General features: G+C 45.0%; 1 protein-coding gene across 1 annotated transcript in view; it reads left to right on the top strand.

Annotated features, from left to right (window-relative positions):
- LOC147634835 (Chaperone DnaJ-domain superfamily protein) overlaps positions 1–15,863 on the top strand; it is a 30,653-nt gene extending 14,790 nt beyond the window's left edge. Inside the window, exons 2-4 of the mRNA XM_086804020.1 lie at positions 13,985–14,053; positions 14,173–14,818; positions 14,919–15,863. Of these exons, the coding sequence (XP_086660146.1) occupies positions 13,985–14,053; positions 14,173–14,818; positions 14,919–14,977 (774 nt within the window). The 3' untranslated portion in view covers positions 14,978–15,863. The remainder of the gene's footprint in view (positions 1–13,984; positions 14,054–14,172; positions 14,819–14,918) is intronic.
- The last annotated feature ends 5,408 nt before the right edge of the window (positions 15,864–21,271 follow it).

Raw genomic sequence — 21,271 nt, forward strand, 5'->3', positions numbered from 1 at the left:
GTTTTCTCATATGTTCCATTTCAGCCCTCATAGCATCAGGCTCTTGTTCAAGCATAACTGTATTTCCTGGAGACAGTTAGATTCACTATCATTAACCCTTTCAAGGGGCTTGTGTCTTCCTCGCAGGGCATCAGACCCACGAGAGGCACTAGATGGACCCCTCGAATTTGGCACTTCCAAAGGGTTACCTTGGCTGTCCATTGTGTTTTAAGTTTGCTAAAAGCTGGATGTCCAACACACAGGTTCGTTTCCCCACTAGAAAGAGGGAAACAACCGTGCTCTGATACCAATGAAACTGATCCCGTCAAGTGGGAAGACTCCGTTGGACACCCACACGCTTAATAGCACAACTTTAAAACCACAATTTGAAATAGACAACTTAATTCAACTTGAAATTGAAATGAAAATGAAATGGAAAGATGGACACCAGCACTGGGGTCGGAACGGGCCGACCCCCCCCCTCAATATAAGTATTTAATAAATACAATGCTCCATGGGTTCCAAGAACCAGATGATGTCCATGTACATATGAAGACAGAACCAAACAAATAGGCTCGAAGTCGAAATTCGATGTAGATGCTCGAAGCAGAATGATCACTAGTGTGGTCCAGTCTCTACGGTCCTGTGCTTTCACTGGACTCCGCGGAGAGCGCCTCATTGGTGTTCCGAGACCACGCACAAACAGGCGCTCTCGTACTAACGCCTGGCTCCCTGATCTCAGCACCTTTGGACCGAGGTTCTCCAATAAAGCTTGGACAACCCGGCACTAAACGGGTGTTGGCCGTGTCATGTGCATCAGCAATGCCATGGACATTTCTAGGGCTAAATCCAGAAGGGGCAAAACAGATAAAGATTATGAACCAGTAGAACCAGAAGGTAGGAGCTTCAGGTGACTCATCTGAGGTGGACATGGAGCAAAACATGATCAGATGACTGTCGGCTGCAGGGCAGTGGATGCTGGCTGCCAGAGGAGCTGTCTGCTTACGTCAGCAGATGGGTGGGCAGCATGCGCATCAAAGGCAAGAACCAGCAGCAGTCGGGCAGGGCAAAAAGGGGATTGTTTGGACATGGAACTGGCCGACCAGCAGTCGGCCAGCATAAAATGTCAAAAATCCCATATAAAAAGGGCCCCTTGCTCAATGTCTTAGGCATTCTCTCCCACTAGGGGATTGGATCATAGGAGGTCCCATAGGGGATAGATTTTAGGGTTTATTACCTTTTTATGAAGGCAGCCCATGGCTGTACAGATATGTACCTTTTTGTACCATAGTATATACTGAAATTCCAGCACTTCTCACTCTCTCTCTCTACTCTCTCTCTACCTGCGTTTTTGCATCATGGTGCGTTTTTTGCATCAGAAGGTCTTCAAGAGTGTTTAGGGCTGAAAGAAGACTACCCAGAGCTTCCGCGTGTTACATTGGTATCAGAGCATCAGGCCCAGCCAATCTAAACACTGATTCAGTCCCATATGATGGTGTACAGGTCCAAGGTACAAGAAAGTACACGGATTCGAAGCCCAAGGCAGGAACACAGATCGGGAAGAACTCCCAGGAGGTTTGTTGGTGGTGTTCCACAGTGCCAGATGGGGATGGCAGTTCTGTGAGCCAGATGGGTTCTAAGGGAACGGTCCCAAGGGAGGTTGATCCTCCAAGGGGTGATGTGAGAGTGCCAGACTCAGTTCCAGGAACGAAGACCAAGACGGTGTTCAGAGTCAGGGCAGGAATGGATTGTGGACTAGAGGAAGACCAGATGCATAGATCTTCATCAGAGACAGAGTGGTTTGGAGAACAGAACGGATTTTCAGAGAAAAAAGGTTTGCCAGGGATGGATGATGACAGAGGGACTTCGGGACAGGATTGGGATGATGACAGTCATCCAAGAGCAGGTTGGATTCCCGTCATCAAGTTTAGCAGAGGGGGATGTCATGTGCATCAGCAATGCCATGGACATTTCTAGGGCTAAATCCAGAAGGGGCAAAACAGATAAAGATTATGAACCAGTAGAACCAGAAGGTAGGAGCTTCAGGTGACTCATCTGAGGTGGACATGGAGCAAAACATGATCAGATGACTGTCGGCTGCAGGGCAGTGGATGCTGGCTGCCAGAGGAGCTGTCGGCTTACATCAGCAGATGGGTGGGCAGCATGCGCATCAAAGGCAAGAACCAGCAGCAGTCGGGCAGGGCAAAAAGGGGATTGTTTGGACATGGAACTGGCCGACCAGCAGTCGGCCAGCATAAAATGTCAAAAATCCCATATAAAAAGGGCCCCTTGCTCAATGTCTTAGGCATTCTCTCCCACTAGGGGATTGGATCATAGGAGGTCCCATAGGGGACAGATTTTAGGGTTTATTACCTTTTTATGAAGGCAGCCCATGGCTGTACAGATATGTACCTTTTTGTACCATAGTATATATTGAAATTCCAGCACTTCTCACTCTCTCTACCTCTCTCTACTCTCTCTCTACCTGCGTTTTTGCATCATGGTGCGTTTTTTGCATCAGAAGGTCTTCAAGAGTGTTTAGGGCTGAAAGAAGACTACCCAGAGCTTCCGCGTGTTACAGGCCGTATAGGGAGTCGGGAATCCCTTATTAGATTTAAACACAAAATACTTTTACTTAAATCTGAAATTCACTTGTGGATGGCTGATAGAGAACCAATACCCGTGGTATTTGTGTAGAAGATGAAGCCACCCAGGAGATGTGAAGTCCTCTTGTAGTCGCCGGTGGATAAGATGAGCAACCTCTTTCAAAATAGGAAATAGAGAGGCAGTCTTAGAAGATATAACACCTTGTTGAAGAAACAGTCGCCTCGTGGTGAACCACCAAGACAAGTACCACCGCAAAAAACCGCAGCCACCTGCTGTGAGGGAAGGAGTACCCGCTAGCAAGGGAAGAGATGTCTGGCTGCAGCGTGGAAAGGATGAGCAGCTCGCAAGAGATGGAGCGCACAGCCACCGGCTTTACTGGAGATGTAGTGTACAGCTGCCTGCAGGTGGTGATGCTGCGCACAATCGCCTACAGGTGATGATGCGCAGCCTGTATAGATGGGAGATGTCTGGCTGTAGAAGTGCACACAACCGCCTGTTGAGAAAAGGCAGCGCAGCAGTTCTTGAAGTGGAGGTGGAGATGGCTGATTTGAATGGGCAGCCGTCAGTAAATGGTGGTCAGTTGCCTGTGGATGGTGGGCAGCCTTGCTGAAGGACAGGCACTTGCAGCCGCCAGTAGATGGTGGGCAGCCTGAAGCGTGTGCGATCGGTAGAGCAGCCAGCCGCCTGGGAAAAAACAAGCGCAAGAGAGATGGTCGCCGGTTTCTCAACGTAAGAAGGTGATCACCGGGTGATGATCCACGCTTGAAGGAGAAGGTTTTTTTTATAAAACTTAAGGTGGAGTTACACTAGTGATTTCCACGCTTGCATGTGGGTGAGGAGTGTGGGTAGGTGACCATGCCCACCCCCACACTCACTTATGGGGCTCCCCACCTTGGCCCCTAAGTGGGTGCCCACTTTTAAATGAATGTGAACACTTAACCTTATAAAACAAAAGGTTAGGAATACAATATTAAAAACAACAAGTGCGACATACTTACCACCTGTTCACATGCACCAAAACTTGTCAGAATACAGAGCAGACTTCACGACTCACTGGCAGGCGTCCCCGCTCAGTAAGTAACACGTCAAGCAGGCAAACACAAAAATACAAGTCATGCAAAAACAGTTTCAAACATGCAAATCATGTGTGCATGTGCAAATAATAACATGGACATATCTCCCGTTCATGGAACTAGTACAAAATATCTGTCGGCACAAAAACTGGCACGACATAAAAACATAAAAACCTGGTCTTCCTATGGAGTGACAGTCCCATAGGTAAGACACAGTTCCAGGCACGAGTCTCCCTATGGGGTGTGATAGTCCCATAGGCAAAACACGGCACGAATACTGGCTCTTCCATGGCGTGACAATCCCATGGGTCGAACACAGTCCAGGTCATACACGGGTGGCACTAGTCTGGCTCCCGTCCATACAACACCATCCTGCTAACACGCGGGTGGCACCAGTCTGGCTCCCGTCCATGTCAGCAAAATACTGGCCTCTTCACACGAGACACCGGCCTGGCCTCAAGTGAACGAGACGCAAAAACTGGAGATGGACCAAATGGTCGGCCAATTGGTGACAAAAGCCAGTCTTGCATACTTCATGCACTGACAGAAGATGAAAACCCAGAGCAGGGACAAAGAACACGGGAAGCATGCTTGCCCCCCTTGCCGTCGGGAATAATCTTCATCCGGCCCTCACTGTGTATCGGAATAGTGGAGTTGTCGCCAATAAAGATGCAACCTGACTGCCGTTTCAGAGCCAAAAAGAAGTCACAGGACGGAGTCATGTGCCTGGAAGCACCACTGTCAAGAATCCATTCCCGGGTATCCTTCGCGGTGAAGCCAACTGCCTCCTCGCTCGAAGACGATGAAGCATCAGAGTCCATCATCTCTAAGTGCACAAATGCAAGAGTCTTTGCAGCTGAGGTTGAAGAATCAGCACTCTTCCCAGTCCGCTTAGGACACTTCCTCCAATAGTGGCCTTTCTCGCCACAATCATTGCAGGATCGTTCGGCCTTCAGCTTTTCTCGTTCTGAGTCGGGCTTCTTCTTAGAAGACTTCTCCAGTGAAGCCTTCCCTTTGCCCTTGTTGTTATTCCGGCCTTTCGACCGTTGGCCAGTTAAGGCCTCCGAACCTCCGCTGTGAGGAGGGTTTGTGAAACGTTCCTCCTGGTCCAAGACCATGGGCACAAGCTCCTCCCAAGTAATGGTGCTGAGCCTGCCACTCGTAATCAAAGAGGAGTAGAAAGCGGAATACTGAGCAGGCAAGTGGGACAGCAAAGTAATGGCCATGTCTTCAGACGATATCTCCTTCCCAGCCTGGAGGACTTCCTGCTGAAGAGCATGCAGCTTGTTAATGTGCTTCCGCATCATCGATGACTTTGCAGGGTTCATAACCCGCATCTGCACTTCCAAGGAGATCCTCTACATGGGTGATACCTTGTTATAAAGAGAAGCCAAGTGCTGCCATATGCCTCTGGCCAGCGTCATGTGCTTTACGTGATTGATCACTTGTGGTGTGCAATCGAGGAAAATAAATGACCGGACCCTGGCGTTGACACGATCCCACATCTGTGCCTGTGCCTCTCGGTCCTTCTTCATCGACAGGAACTCCAATTAGCAAGGTCATATGACTCCAGCACAGACTCCATCATCACCTTCCAGATGCCGTAATTGTTCCCGTCCAACCAATGGTCCACTAGGAACGTGGGGAGAGTCGGGATCTTCACATGTTTCTCAGCCATCTCTAACAATTCTGCCATCGCGGGGATGTAACTGAAAAAGGGTGGGTGGGTGGGGAAAAAAAACTCTAAACTTGCAAGTGGTTGCCAGCACTTTAGCCCGCCTTCCTCTTGCAACTTCTCTTCCCGAACAGTCCAAACAGTCCACCAATGGGCAACGTAACTATCCCCCTCTTGCTCAGAAAACTCCAAAGATCTATCAAGAGCCTAGGGCTCTGATACCATGTCAAAATACGCAGCGGAAATGATAACCTAACTTGAGATCACAAGAGCAAGTAGAGTGCAGAAAATAGACAGCACAAGAGGAGGAGAGAGATAGGCGTATAAGTCTTCTCTATACACAAGATCCCGAGAAATAACTGAATGAGTACAATGTGGGGCAATGGGCCTTATTTATATGGCCCCATCATGCAGTCGGCCAGCACTAGTGGCCCTCACGACTGGGCACATCCAGTCGGCCAGCAGAGAAAAATACCACGACCCCTCCTAATGAAGTCGAATGTAGCTGGGGCGTTCGTCAAGCCAAATGGCATGACCACAAATTCATAGTGGGCCCGTTCTGTACGAAAGGCTGCCTTGGGATGTCCCCCTCCACAATCCGTACCTGATGGTACCCACTCTTTAAATCCAGTTTCGAGAACACCTTTGCTCCATTCAGCCTCTCGAGAATATAGTCAATTCGAGGCATCGGGAATGTGCTCTTGATAGTCAGCTTGTTGAGTGCACGATAATCGACACGTAATCGAGAAGACCCATCCTTTTTCTTGATAAATAAGATCGATGCTGCAAATGGCCACACGCTGGGGCGGATGAAGCCAGATTGCAACAATTCTTGGAGTTGGCGGTCCAACTCCGATTCCATTGCCTTGGAAAGGCGATACGGAAACTTGCTTGGGGGTTCCGAGCCTGGGAGGAGGTCAATCCTGTGATCCTCTGGTCGGGACGGGGGGAGCTGGGAAGGGAGGCTGTCCCCAAGAAAAATCTTTTGGAACTTTTCATGGAGAACCGAGTACTTCTCGGAAGCACTGGCCACCGTCTGGGCTGTTTGGATGTAAATCATCGCACAGTGTGCACCTTTCTTGACTGCTGGCATAGCCTGTAAATGGCTTATGGGCGGAAAGTTCGGAATACCTGGCTCACACTTAATGGTCATTGGGGCGTTTGACACATTCCGATTGATCTGGAACGTGTGCTTGTCCCACTTGACATCAGGAAGAAACTTGTGAAACCACTGAATACCCAAAATTATGTCTGCTTCTACAAGAGGGGCAACCATAAAGTCACGCACAAACTCTATGCCCTGAATCACTTACTTAGCACCTAGAGCTTCATACTTGACGCTCGTTGTCATACCTGTGCTAAAACCCTCAACTTGTTTGTCCACGGAAGTAAGCTCGAAACGGGCATGCCTAGCGGCCTGTTCCGTGACCACATCCTCCGTGCTGCCGCTGTCAAACAAGACAACGACTCTCTGGCCACCTATGTAGCCAAAGGACTTGAGCAATTCGTTGCGCTCATACTCCTGGTCATGGGCGCCCTTCTACTTATCTTCGAGCTCCTGGCTAATAATTGCTCCAACTGAAGCACCGGGGTTTGAAGAACTAGGGTTAGCCGCCGCTGGGGTCTGTGTGGGAGCTGAGCTCACCACGGAAGCTGTGGAGGCGGCGGCGGCGGGCTTTGGAGGCTTCTTCGGACAATCCCGAGAAGTGTGTCCTTTTGTATCACAAAAGGACAATCTACCCTTCTCCTTGTACTGAGAAAGCTCCTTAGCACTTAACTTGCCACTAGTCTTGCCTGCCTCCGCTTTCTGGTCTGGAGTAAGCTTTGACGCATTGTTCGAGTTCTTGGAGCCAGAGGCTCCCGGGCTCTGTCCTGGGGGAGACCTTGTCTGGTTCTGGCTTTTGCGCCCTGAGGCGTTAGCCTTGGGAGAAGCCTGCTGGGAAGTCTTGGGCTTGCCACCATTGTGTTTCATTTTTGCACTCTGCGCAAGCAAGAGTGCGTCTTCAAAGGTGGCTGGCCTAAACATACACACCTCCCATTGGATTTGCGTATCCAGGCCAAACAAAAACTGCCCTTTCTTGCCCGTATCAGATAAGCCTAATTGCAGACATAAAGTCGAAATTTTATTGGCAAACTGAAGGACTGGTTGCGCGTTCTGACACGCTCCCCTGAACTCGTCTTCGAGTTGCTCAAGGTAGTGGGGCGGTAGAAACCGCTGCTTAAGGTCGCGGACGACGAACTCATCCCACACATAAGCTGCCATACCTGCTCTGGTGTGGGCATGACCCCACTGAGTCCACCAAGGAATGGCCTCACCTTCCAAGTACCAACTGGCTAAGATCACTCTGTCGGTATCTGTTTTCCTCATTGCGGCAAAGTAAGCTTCAAATTGATGTAACCATGAATAAAGAGTTGTGGGATTGAGTTTACCATTATACTTACTAAAGTTCATTTTCTCGGGAAAATGATTCGAGGGCTCCGTTGGTGTCAATCTGGCGTCCAAAGCTCTGAGGTAACTCTCGTGTTCCACGCGTCGCATGGCGTCGTCGTCTTGTTGTCGGATCTCCAATGCACGCATCTGCAACTAAAGCAAGGAGCTTGGTTGCAGTTGTGACCCCGCGAGAGGGTCCCTGTGTCGAGGATCTGGTATCTGGGATACGGAAGGAGAGGGAGGAGGAGATGGAAAACGCGATGTTGGAGAGCGGGTACGCTCCTCCAGAGCCAAGATCTGCGCCTTCTGCTCATCCAACTTGGTTGTCTGTTTTGCGATTGCTCGCATCATCTGCTGGAACATGTCTGTGACACTCAAGCCTTGTGCCCTAGCTGGGCTGCCCGGTGCACTCTGGTCCCATGGTTCTTGGTCTCTCTCGTCGTCGAAGCTCGCCATAGCAAGAAAATGCAATTCCTTTCCGGAACGCAATCTGACCATCCACTATCTGTGGGGGAGACGTCCGGAGGGTTCCAGAGGCTAAAAACCAACCGTCCTTCGAGGGACAGGAGTCACTCCGAAAGGGGTAGTCCACCGGCGTCTAAAAACCAACCACACGAGCGAGAAAAACTTCTGGTTTCTTTGCTGAATCTTTGTACTTGAAGTAGGCTATGATACCACTGTAATATGCGGAAGCTTCGGAGAAGAATCGGTAACTTCAATACTCAGAATTCAGCACTCTTTTCGCGACGGAAATTAACGCACAAATTGAAAGGAGAAGTGTAGAAAATAGAGAGAGAGAGGGAGAGGTGGAGAGGACACAGTATTGGGTCCCAATTACCCTCTGTAGGGCCCCCACCACGGATGGTGTGTTTGCTTTATTAGAATGATGAGAAATCTGAAAGAAAATACAGCAATCTTGGACCTTTTCTTGGCTGGGAATACCCTGCCCTTGACCTGAATCCTTCACCCCTTTGCTTAGCACCCTCTTGGCTTTGTCTAGCGTCTTATGCTTGAGCTCTTGGTGGAGAATGAGATGAACAATTGGGATTATGGACTCTCCTATTTATACTACCCAATCATGAGCAGTCGGCCAGCATAAAATACTCCCACGTCTGAATTTCCAGCATTTAATGGTGAATTAAATCACATAAAATGCTGCGTTTTTTTCCTAACTGGCTGGGCATCATGCGCTTGCTTCCAGAGGGCTGGGCACAGCTTTTGCCCACAATCCAAGGGCTGGGCAGCCTGTATGGGCTGCCCCATACTTGCCCTACGGCCATATAAAGGCTGTAATCTCTTGGAAATTGCCTTAATCTTGCCCTAGGGCTGTCCTACAGCCCCTCCATGGCTGGTGGGTTCAGCCTGGGTCTTCCTGGCCCTCATGGGGGTGGTTCTACACCATTCCCATGCCCACACTAAGATCCGGGGTAGCCCTATGGGCTGGCCCCTTGTCTTAACCACTATCTACTCAGTGATCTGGCATCCGGTACCATACCAGATACACAGAACTGGCATCATTCTAGAGGGAGACTCACAGCGCGGACTGGCAATGTTTCATGTGCAGGACAGTGCACACTTGACCTTGGACTCATGTGCAGGACAATGCACACCTGACCTCGGACGACTGAGACAGATCCCTGGCTGACTCGTCCCGGACTGGGCTCACATGGGACCAGTTCACCATCCCAGGTCCTGCACCTTCTGTACATAAATGTCTACGTGGCATCCAAGTGCGGGATGCACGTGACAATGGTCTTCAACACATCCCCTCTTCACATCTTGATTGAGCTTCACCAACATGGGCAGATGAGTGGAGATTTCACACTCATATGTGTACTTGGAAGTTGGGAGTCGCTTTTATTGGACCGGTCTTCTCGATGAGCCATGTTGCAGAGGCTAGACTAATGTGAGGGTATTTTTCTCTTGCTCTTATGGAGAGACAATGCTTCTAGGCCCATTTCTAGGAGTTGAGGACCAAGATGTGGCTATTTGACACCTTGGTCTTGATGTATGGAGCACCCTTTTGGGCACTTGATCCTACAGCGACCAAATGGCAGAAGATAGAGAGGCCTGAGGTCATGATGTTCTCCAGTATGACATGCAGCCAACCATCGGTCCCACATGATATTATCTTGGCAAAGTTTGCTGCAATATCCATGGTAATAGAGGCACTCTTCCAAACAATCACATACATTCACAAGATCAGTGCCATGGCCCCCTAGAGACTCCCAAGGCAGTCCTCCCAGCAGCTAGCAGCAGATGGGCACGAGTCATGGTATAGCCGAGTATGCACTTGGTTCACGAGGCAGGGACTCAGGATGGATTGCCTCCCGCCACTCCAGTATGAGCGGGACTCCCCATTCATCAGGTTCTCTTAGGATGACAACCGGGTGATCAGATATGATTTATTGGGACTATCCATACAGCATACCTAGATCACAATACGAGCCACTCACACACAAACGACAGTGCTACATGGATACTTATGAGACTTAACAGAAGATGGTTTCATATTGAGGGCTAGATATCTTGACATATACATGTCACACGCCATGCGGATTGCAATGGGCCAGTTGTGGATGTCATCACACCCTTTGAGAATAGAGACAGGGAGAGCCATGAAAATACCCCGTGTGAGGAGAGAATATGCACTTTGTGCTAGCGAGAGGTTGAGTCAGAGGAGCACTTCGTATATGCAGGTGCACTGTATATTATGAGATTCGAGGGAGGTTCCACGTCTCTTGAGAGAGGGGTTTGGACCCTTATCCAGGTCATGGATTACCCGGATCGGCAGTGCCTAGGCCTCTTCCTAGAGCTTCATTGCCACAGAGACTCACTAATTAGGGAGTCGAGACCATGTGGGAGACATCCACCCTGGCCCCAAGTGACCATCACTCAGATCTTCTGACCACAAGACGATGCCACACCAGCCATGGATGACATACCCGCAGCCTCATCGAGCCACACATTCTGGAGTGTCCGACCCCCCACCAGGCCCCACTGTGGTGTGACTCTAGATCGGGCCACATCACTACAGCGAGCCCGACGTCCCAAACTCTCTAGCCCTCGCTAGCGACACAGACATCAGCCCCAACTTGAGGAGATCTTGGAGAGGCACAAAGCCACCTTCCTACGCCCAGCAGATCTACAGTGCCTTCTACAGATGTCCTTGATGGCCCCCTCCTCCTACCAGGGGGTTAGCTCCATAGGCTGTATGATGGTGATGGTCCCATTTTGTATCATATGGCTCGGATTTGACATTCCCAGCTCATAGCTCTAGTCTTTATTACCATGATGAGGTTACATGGACACTATTGTATTACTTTTGGTCTCATAGACCCACTTGGTCTTTTGAAGACATTTAATATAACTTTCTTTCTTTCTCCCTCCTCCTTGTCCATGTCTATGCTTCCACATACCATGGCTTGATCTCTCCACCTCTCCTTCCACTCACTCACTCCCTTTTGGACCTGGTCATGTTTCGAATACACTACGCACTCACACAACTCTACACCGAAGACTGACAGTGACTTGAGTGATAAGCAAGTTGACTCAAGAGACAATATAGAACATGACGAGCGAAACAGTGACACTTGATTCATTAAAAAGTCTCTTTTTTGGTAATCCCAAAGTTACATGTTTATACCAGTAGTCATCCCACGGTAGGTGCACCATTTGGCAATGAGTAACATGTGATTGCTGCACAGTCTGGTGGCACCATCCACGCACGTTTGTGGTTTGGGCCTACAAGGTGTGTTTGCTCTTTCTTTCATGGTATCAGAGCAAAATGCTGATCTACAGGCAAGAAACTACTGCGTTTTTTCTGATTGGAGCAGGGGCTTCGTCAATTTGCTATGTTTTCTGCATCTGTACTGTTGGACTGCTGTGTTTTTGTTGTTGGAGGCTGAAGCTCTCTTCTAGGTGCTGAGGACAGGGTTCTTGAGAGATTTGCTTTCTCTATTTCTCTTTTTCCACCCCCCCTCCCTTTCTTCTTTCTCTCCTCTTGCTGTACACAATTTGAGAGGAGGCTATTTGTGTCATGTGCATGAAAGATGCCATGGACATTCTCAGATGCTGGTCCAGAAGAGGCAGCCAGATAAAGAGTATGAACCAGATAGAACGAGGATTTATGGAGCACAGAGTGCAGATTAGCCAGTGTGGACTTGGAGCAAGGCATGGAGGACATGAAGAGGAAGCTGTCAGCTGCAAGTGGGACTGTCGGCTGCATCAGAAGATGACGTCGGCTGGACCAAAGGATAAGGCGGCTGAAGGTGTAGCAATATAAGGAATGATGTCCAGATGGCGCAGCTTTAATGCTGAATATAACCAGTCGGCTGGCCGACTGCAGGTCGGCGAGCATTCCAATGTCCCAAGAGTACTATAAAAGGCCACATGTGCTGATTATTGGAGTCATTCACTCCCATAAGGGGTGGGTCCTTAGGGTCCCATTTAGGGACAGATTTTGGTGATGTTCACCTTTTGTAAGAGGCAGCCTAGGGCTGTGGAAGTAGGTACCTTTTTGTACCATTAGAATATACTGAATTTCCAGCCATCTCTCTCTCTCTCTACTCTCTCTTTATGTCTGCGTTTTGCATCAGCATGTTTCCAGTGGTGTTTAGGGCTGAAAGAAGACCCCCAGAGCTTCTACAATTTGCTGTTTTTTTACAGCCCTCTTGCTTCAGAGCAGGTTTCTTGTCAGAGGACATGGCTAACTATCATACATGGTGGAATGCAGCGCTGGTCCCAGCAAAAGCGCTAGAAGTAGGTAGTTGATGGAGAGGGCTGCAAGTGGGTGCTGGATGTGACTTTGACTTGTCAGCTGAACGTCAGCTGGACACTTGTCAGCCAAACAGCTGTCGCAAACATTTGGCAGGGCAGTCTGGCGGGCTACAAAAATGAGGCAGAGGGCGTTTTTACAGTCCGTGGCTCTGTAGGTGAGTTGGTAAGTTGGTAAGTTGGTGCAGGAATACCATTTTTGGAGATAACAAGGTGGTCTTGAACCCGAGGCAAAACGTTTCACACACGTTCAAGCATGTATCAGGAGACTAAAGTGGACAATATTTGACAAAGCTCAGAGGCATGATTAAAGCATATTTTCACAACTATCCATCCGTCCCACTGTTCCAACACAAGTAAGGGAATGGTCTGTGAGCACGTCTCTAGAAGGATATCTAATAACCAAAGCCATTTAACTTAAGAGAGTCATACAGCATGCTAGGGTCATATGGAGTGAGTTCCAGCAGCCCATAATATTTCAATGCGGACATCATGTAGCAACCAGGCGACAACCTCTAAAGAGGTTTTGACATGATTTTGGGCAGCCATGACACATGCACCTGATGTCAGGGAATCGTGCATGTCACAGGTTGTTTGTAACGCTCCCAAACTTGAGTGCACACACACAAAACTCTCACTACGTTAAGTAGACTAGTGGAGGTGTCTGGCCATTTTGTGCATGAAAATTACAAGATGGAGATGCATTCTGTCACTTCTCACAAATGGTCCAGATCAGAAGATTTTGTCCTATCTAAGTGACGGGCAGCCCTGGGTTAAGCTCATTTTGCACATGGGTGTAGGTTGGGTCTGTGCAGCGGGCAAGCCAGACCAGTTTTGGGTAGCAGGCAGGTCAGACTGTCTGGGCAGGGCACTCGTGGGCATACATGCCAGGCAGCATTAAAGTTTAGCCTTGCTACTTCTAAATAATAATAATCTTTGTAAGTCAAAGCATGTCACGAGCAGCCTGTCTGGATCTATGCAGTGAACTTGCTAACATGGGACAATAAGAAGCTACCCCACCAAGTTTGCAAGTTCCCCTTTTGGGTGACTTGGGTTGTACTTGGAGCAGTTTTATCCTAAGGGTATTCCCAGTTTTTGGCCTTCAGCCCACATTGGCTTTTGCTCACAACAGTAATAGAATATACACTAAGACAGATAGGCCATACACATGTACTTTGGGCAATTTCCAAAAGAACCACACCCTCAATGAAAGAATGATGGAGATGATGGTTTATTGTCTTGTGGATGACCACCATGAGGTTATAAATTGCAATTTCTTATAAGGTGAATTTGGGCATGTTCCTGGATTCATCTAGATATATATATATTCTCTCTGCCCACCATCGTTATCGGGCCATTATATGCAGGAAAGATCGAGCACATCCCTGAGTTCTAAGCATTGTAAATTCTATAACTTTAACTAGTTTTATTCTGTGTATCCAGTATCATCCTGACGTAAACAACAATTTTGGAGCTGCTGAAGTTTTTAAAACAATACGCTTTGCATATGAGGTGAGTAGCCTTTGGTGGCAATTTTGATAGCTGGAATTTCTTTTTTTCTAAAAAATTCATAGTTTTTTTTTAAAAAATTTTCTGTTATTTATCATCTTATTGTGCGGTTGAACATACAGACCTTATCTGACAAGACCAGCAAACATGCTTATGATCATTCTTTAAAGATGCAAGCTCATGCAGCTAGAAAGAAGATCCACAAAAGTCACCAATACAGCTCTATCCACGAGAGAAGAGCACGAGGCAGCTGTAAGCAAGCTAGAGCATTCTACCGGAAAACCATAGCTAATGAAGATATATGGGAATTCCATTCAAGATGGAGTACCAGTCAAGGGGACTTTGGTGAATACTACTCTGGTTTTGGTAAAACAACAGGAAGGGCAGGCAAATACTCTGGGTCTAAGGATGATTCAGATACATGGATCAAACACAGAGGTCTGTTTTTGCGCCAAGGCTGGGAGACTTCAATGGTGGAAATTCTTGTTATCTTTTGCCTCGTAGGGTTTATCTGGCATGCTTTTGGGGTTCGATTGGCCTTAACATATTTTGTCTTCTTCATGCCGCACAATAAAGAGCACACAGTATGGTACAGGTTTGCTTCTTTAGTGGCTTGGCTGATTGGTGGGACAAGGGGTCTGGCTTTACAGTATGGCATAGTGACAATGGGATGGCTTTATGGCAAGGGATATGATATCGTTTTGGCATTTGTTCTCTCAGCTATCTGGATGGGAAGCCATTTACCACATGCTTTTCCTGTGCCACGTGGTGCGATTTTGCTCATGGCATATTTATGTCTAGGTGGTATGGTGAACTCTTAGCTTTCTTCCCTCTATCACTGCTTTCTCATATGGATGTATACATGCAGATGGGGATAAGTTGCAAATACCATGTCTCTCGATGGTTTGCATAAGAACCTCTCATTGACAACACAGCAGTGTAATTATATGACTTTGGTTCAGCTAAATGCTTTGTTCAATTGCACACATGCTGTTCCAGAGGATCAAGAGTGCATGAGTTCAAGTTGGTCATGCCGATGAGAAACATGCAACGTTCTTCTTAAAATGGAGGGGGGCGGGCATTCAAATGCCAAGGCAGAAGTAAATTAGAATCGACACAACGAAGGGTTGAAGAAGCATCATGTGTAAAAAGAAAAGCCAGGACCTAGAGGTCTTTGACATGTTATCTGTTAAGTAATGGAAAAAGAGCAAGGCATAGCAGAAGTGAGAGAACAAGGAGGGAAGGAGTGTAAGTGGGAGTTCGTGAGGAAATATGGGTTTTTCAGTGTATTGCGAGAATCATTTGATGAATACTAGAACATCGCCTTGCACCCCTACGTATAGACTGGTGTACTAGTGGTACAATCACTCTCCTATGATAAAGGTGAAGTCATTTGGTTGAGATTAATGGAAGAATTGCTCTTGTTGAAAAAGGGGGGATGTAGGTGATGACCCATAAGGATGTAGAAATCGACTGATGAGTTTGATGAGGAGGAGAGTGAATTTAGATGTGCATAGTTAATGACGACGACGGAAAACTGATCAATTTGAACACAAGATGGTTTTGTGGAACTGCATGGGAATTCTACAGGCACAACAAAGGTTGGCTGGTAGTGGATGTCACAAGAGATTTTGAATTCAGCTGGATGTTTTTTACATGCTTACTCCACCGCATTAAGAATGTTGCTGTTACCTGGAATCAAGGAGAATGCTTGTTAGATTCTCTTGCAAAAAGGTAAAACTTTGGTATTTGGCATCACAGAATTTTTGAGGAGAAAAAACCCTTGAGTTTTTAATGAAGTGTATCTTTGATGGATGGAGGTGTTGTCAATCTCTCTTTCTTTTCCTATCTCTCATATTATATCACTGGTGGTCTCATGGGCCCTGTCCCCTTCCTCCATGTGCGTGTGCACATATTCTTGTCACTTTATTTGTGCACAATTTCTTGTTTTTGCGTGAAATTGGCGATCGGCATATATCTAAATTTTGAAGGGCAGTAAATTTATAACCAAAGCTTAAAAGCAATTTTCTTTGCATACAGAAATTTGGCTTCGGTGTTCAATGAGTAGTAGTTATACTTTAGCTTGAAACTCACTGATTGCAGCTCTGCTTTTAACTTCAAATAGGATTCGACAAGTCAGTTTACCTGGTGTTTAGATGGGATGCGAGGTGCCCTTGACTAGAGAGCATAGGAGCTTTGTGCATAATCTTATGTAAGATGGTCATGTTGTATTGATGCTAAGAAAGATGAGGCTAGTTTGATTGCCTTGGGTCCAACTCATTACGTAGAGTCATATGTACCAGTCTAGATCTACGTGAATTTGTGCTTGCATGGATTTTGTAAGCTTTGAAATCTACATTCACAAAAACAGATCAGTAGATGGGTTGAGTATTTAAGTACCCTTGCTTGTGTATTTCAAGGTTTTTGTGAATGTATTGAATGCAATAGATTTGTATTATTGCTCATCTATGGGGGCATTGATACATAGGATGAAGTTGAACATGGTGTAGGAAAGGTTTGTTCACCTTTGCAATTTCTATCAATTATTACATTACTTTGTAAGTAATAGCATTCCTCCTATAGAGGGTGCGCGTAACAAACATAGCAACCTTACACACAGCCAACTTGTTTTCTTGTTTTCTTGGTTGATTATTACAGATATTTATGGAAATGCCCATTTGCTATATATGTTCATCTCAATATACACACTAATGCTTTGAAAACTAACAGTAAAGCATCAAGGTTAATCACATTCACTAACCTTTAATTTCCTTTGCTTGCCATATTTAGAAAACCTAAATTCACTACCACAACACCACCACTACTCTCTAAAGAGTCTTTCATTTACCAATTCTTTTTTACACTCCAAATCTTACACAGTTGGTCCTTAACCCCATAGTCTTCATTTCTAACACTACTACCAAAAATTGACATGCTTGTTTCTTTATCAATGTTCTATTTCATTACATATTTCTTTATCCTCGTAACGTGTTTCAAAAAACTCTTTTTACAAATTAAATTAGCTAACTCATGATTAATCTTATGTTTTTACTCATTACCATGTACATCCAGATTTTGTTTGTGGGTTGCGTAAAGTTATGTATGACTTGAAACATACATATAAAACATGGTTAGACAAGGTAGGAGAGTATCTTGTCACTATTCGATTTCATGTATCTATAATAGAGTTTTCACTTTATGTGAAAAAGATAGACACGGGTATTATTATCGCAGTCATCTATGTTGATGACTTAATTGTCAGGAAAAAGTGACATTGACATTCATGAGGTGAAGATGCTCCTTAAAAGGAAGTTTACAATGAAGGATTTGGGTGAGTTACGATACTTACTAAGTATAGAGATAGTATGCTTGAATGATAGTTATAAGCCGATCTCAGTGCTATTGGAGTAGAATACAAAATTGGCTACAAATACAAGTGATCTTTTGGAGGATCCTACTATGTGCAAGCGTATTGTAGGGAGTTTTATTTACATGACTATCACCAAGCCAGATTTGAGATATGTTGTTGGGTTAGTGAGTCAATTTATGTATGCCCCAAGGAAGCCACACTTGGATGCATCTAGGAGGATACTTTTGTATATAAAGTCCACAATACACTATGGACTTTTCTATGAGACTCGAATAAAGGTACAAATACATGGATATACAGATATAGATTAGGCTACTAGTATCTTAGACAAGAGATCTACTAGTAGTTTTATGTTTTCTTTTGGGAGTGTTATTGTTAGTTGGACCAGCAAGAACCAATAATTTCTTTCTCGAGTATAGAGCGTAAGTACAAGGGCATTATTATGGCAGCATGTGAGGTAGCTTGGTTGTAAAAGCTACTGGCAAATATGAGAGAGTCCATGGATAGGGTTGTTATTTATTGTGACAACATGAGTAGCATACAATTGGGCGACGAGTAATCTCGTGTATCATTCTAGGATGAAGCACATTGAGGTGCATTATCACTTTGTGAGACGGAGAAGGTTCTAGCACGTGATGTGTATTTAGTGTTGTATGTTAGTACACAGGATCAGGTAGGTAACATCTTCACAAATGAATTGGGTATAGACAAGCTCCGCAAGTTTAGAAGCTTATTTGGAATGCAAGGTATGGAGTTGACCTTGAGGAGAAGTGTTGAGATATCGAGCTTAACTAGTGCAGATATGGGTGACATCCCAAAATGATAGCTACACACTTACACTACTAGCATAGTTGGTGATATTATGGGTGATGTGCCGTTAGTGGTTTACAAGCTGTGTTAGAAGTATGGCATAATTATAGCGCCAGCTTATGTAGTCGGGTTCACAGTATAGACCGATCTTGTATGTTATAGTAGGAGGAGAGTATTTTTCCGTATAGTATATACTCTTATCTTTGTTCTATGGTTGTAGATAAGAGAACATAAAGAGGAAAATTCAGCCATCCATTTGTCTTGTGTGCTTGTCTACTCGTGTATGTGTGTTTGCTCTTGCACAAGGAGCTCAAGCTCACTCTTTGCCCCATATTCTTTTCACATATATACATGTGCATGCGTGTGTGTGTACACATAAATATTACACACACACACATTTTATATACATATTCTACATACATACACATAGACACATATATATTATACACACACACACACACACACACACACACACACACACACATATACATGTATATGTATGTATGTATGTGTGTGTGTGTGTGTATGTATATATGCATATGCATATGTATATGTGTATATATGTATGTGTGTATATATGTATATATGTACATATATATGTGTTATGGGTGATATGCCACTAGTGGTTTACACGCTATGTGACAGCCACTCTAGTTCATTGGAGTTATGGTATAGTTATAACGTAAACTCATATATAGTTAGGTTCACATTATGGACCAACCTTTGAATGTTATAGTAGGAGAGTACCTTTCATTATAGTATGTACTCTTATCTTTCTGTTATGGTTGTAGAAAAGAAAAGATGTTACACACACACACACACACACACACACACACACACACACACACACACACACACACACACGTATGTATGTATGTATATGTGTGTACATATATGTATATATATACAGAAACAAACACACACACACACACACACACACACACACACACATTTAGATGTGTACTGCAGCCATTTATATGGTAATACATGCATACACACATACATACATATATATACATATACATACATATATATATATACATACCTACACCGACTCCTCCATATAAGCTTGTCAGTACATCATATATGATGCATCATGAATTGGTTGCCAAATGGCTTTGGACTATCGTCATTGGCATTGAGGCATGGCTTATCTCGCCACCACAGGATAGTATAAGTACTTTGGATGGTTATACTAGTTTAGATGTAACTATCTTCATAGGCATTGAGGCATGGCTCATCTCGCCACCATAGGATAGTATAAGTACTTTGGATGGTTATATAGTTTAGATGTAACTATAGCATTCCCACAAGCCAGGCGGGAGGGATGCATATGCACATTTATTGGTGGCACTCTCGATGAAGAGGAGCATTTTTCCTCATATTCGCTCATGTAAAACTACCAAGGAAGCTTGGGATATTCTTGTTGTGTTTTACCATGTGAGTAGTAATGAGGCACGAGTAGCCTATTGTGCAAGCAATTAGAGTTTGAGCATATGAATTAAGGAGATCTAATGGATGAGTTCCTCACAAGGATTAAAGATCTTAGGGAGAAAATTGCATGCATTGATGAGCTATCTGGACAATTCATTGGTGTACTGTTCTTCTAGCTTTGTGAGATTCATGCCAGGGTTTTATATCCACACTTTGGCTAATGATGAAAGGTAATCTCAATGTCTTTATGTTTAATGAGTTGTTTGTAGTGCTTTTGTAAGAAGAGTAAGATATGTGTGGGAGATCAAGTATTTGCTACTAGTCAAAACAGTAAAGGCAAAGCCTCTTCTCAAGGGGTGGCTATAAGCCAAAGGAAGAATCAGCCTAGTCTTTTGGAAAGGATACGGGTAGGGGGGTGATAACCCTAAGAAGAAGGCAAATGCAACTACTATTGGAAGCCAAGCCATTATATCAATGTAGAAAAAGACTAGAGAAGGAGAAGAAGAAAGAGTTAGGTATGGCTGTACATCTGATGCATGAGCACCAAGTGCTGAAAAGAAGGAGTCAATGAACTATGCACAAGATGATTGGGAATTCATTGTGCACTATAGGTGTGATCCTTCTATCCATGATGTATGTATGTCAGTGACCGATCAAAATGTCTGGTACTTTGAGAGTAGTGCTAGCAAGCACATTACTACTCAACATGATGTATTTTACTCCCTTGAGTCTGCTCCTCAAGGAGGCACAATCATATCTGCAAACAACTTCTCATATCTAGTGAAAAAAGGACTTGGTAAAGTTGTTAAGTTATACCCCTTATGACGCTTGGAAGGAAGCCCTTTGTGGCTCATTTTTATGTTTTTGGTTGTCTTATGCTCTTGTATGAGCAACAACACGATAAGGCGGATGATAAGGTAATGAAATGCATTTTTGTGGGATATAGCTTAGAAGGCAAAGGATATAGAATTTACCATCTAACCACAAAGAGGATTTTGGTGAGTAGAGATGTTGTATTTATTGAGAACTCAATTTAATCCATGATTTTATGCAAAAAATAGCAAAATGTATTTCACATGCCATCTTTGATATGCTCCTACCTTTGTGTACAATGCCCTGTAGCCATATGTGGAGAAAATGAATGCTCAAGCAAGTGCTACAAATCAACCCATACAATCTTTAGCTCAAATTTCAGCCCATAGATCAGCTAATTTGATGAGACGATTGTGGATGAGGAAAGGCATACGTACATGCATCTAAGACTATATGGCAAAATCTATAGTGTAGACATTATTACGAGATAGCAAATTAGCTACTTCTTTACCTAGCAGGACACGTCCAGGTTCTCAACATGCATCTTATTCTTTTGTGGATTATGCTCATTGCCAGTATATGTAATAAAGAGGAACCATTTTCCTTTGAGGAAGCATAGGAAAATGATCGTTGGACACAAGCCATGCAGGGTGAGTACAACTCAATCCTTAAAAAAATGACACTTAATATTTAGCACATTTGACTTATGGTAAAAAAGTCATTGCTACAAAGTGGGTTTCACTACAAAGTTAGGCTTTTTTGCAAAGGCTTGTGCACAAGGGTATAGATAATGA

This window comes from Cibotium barometz, chromosome 10 (assembly GCF_041138505.1).
Source record: "Cibotium barometz isolate CiBa-2024 chromosome 10, ASM4113850v1, whole genome shotgun sequence".
NCBI lineage: Eukaryota > Viridiplantae > Streptophyta > Polypodiopsida > Cyatheales > Cibotiaceae > Cibotium > Cibotium barometz.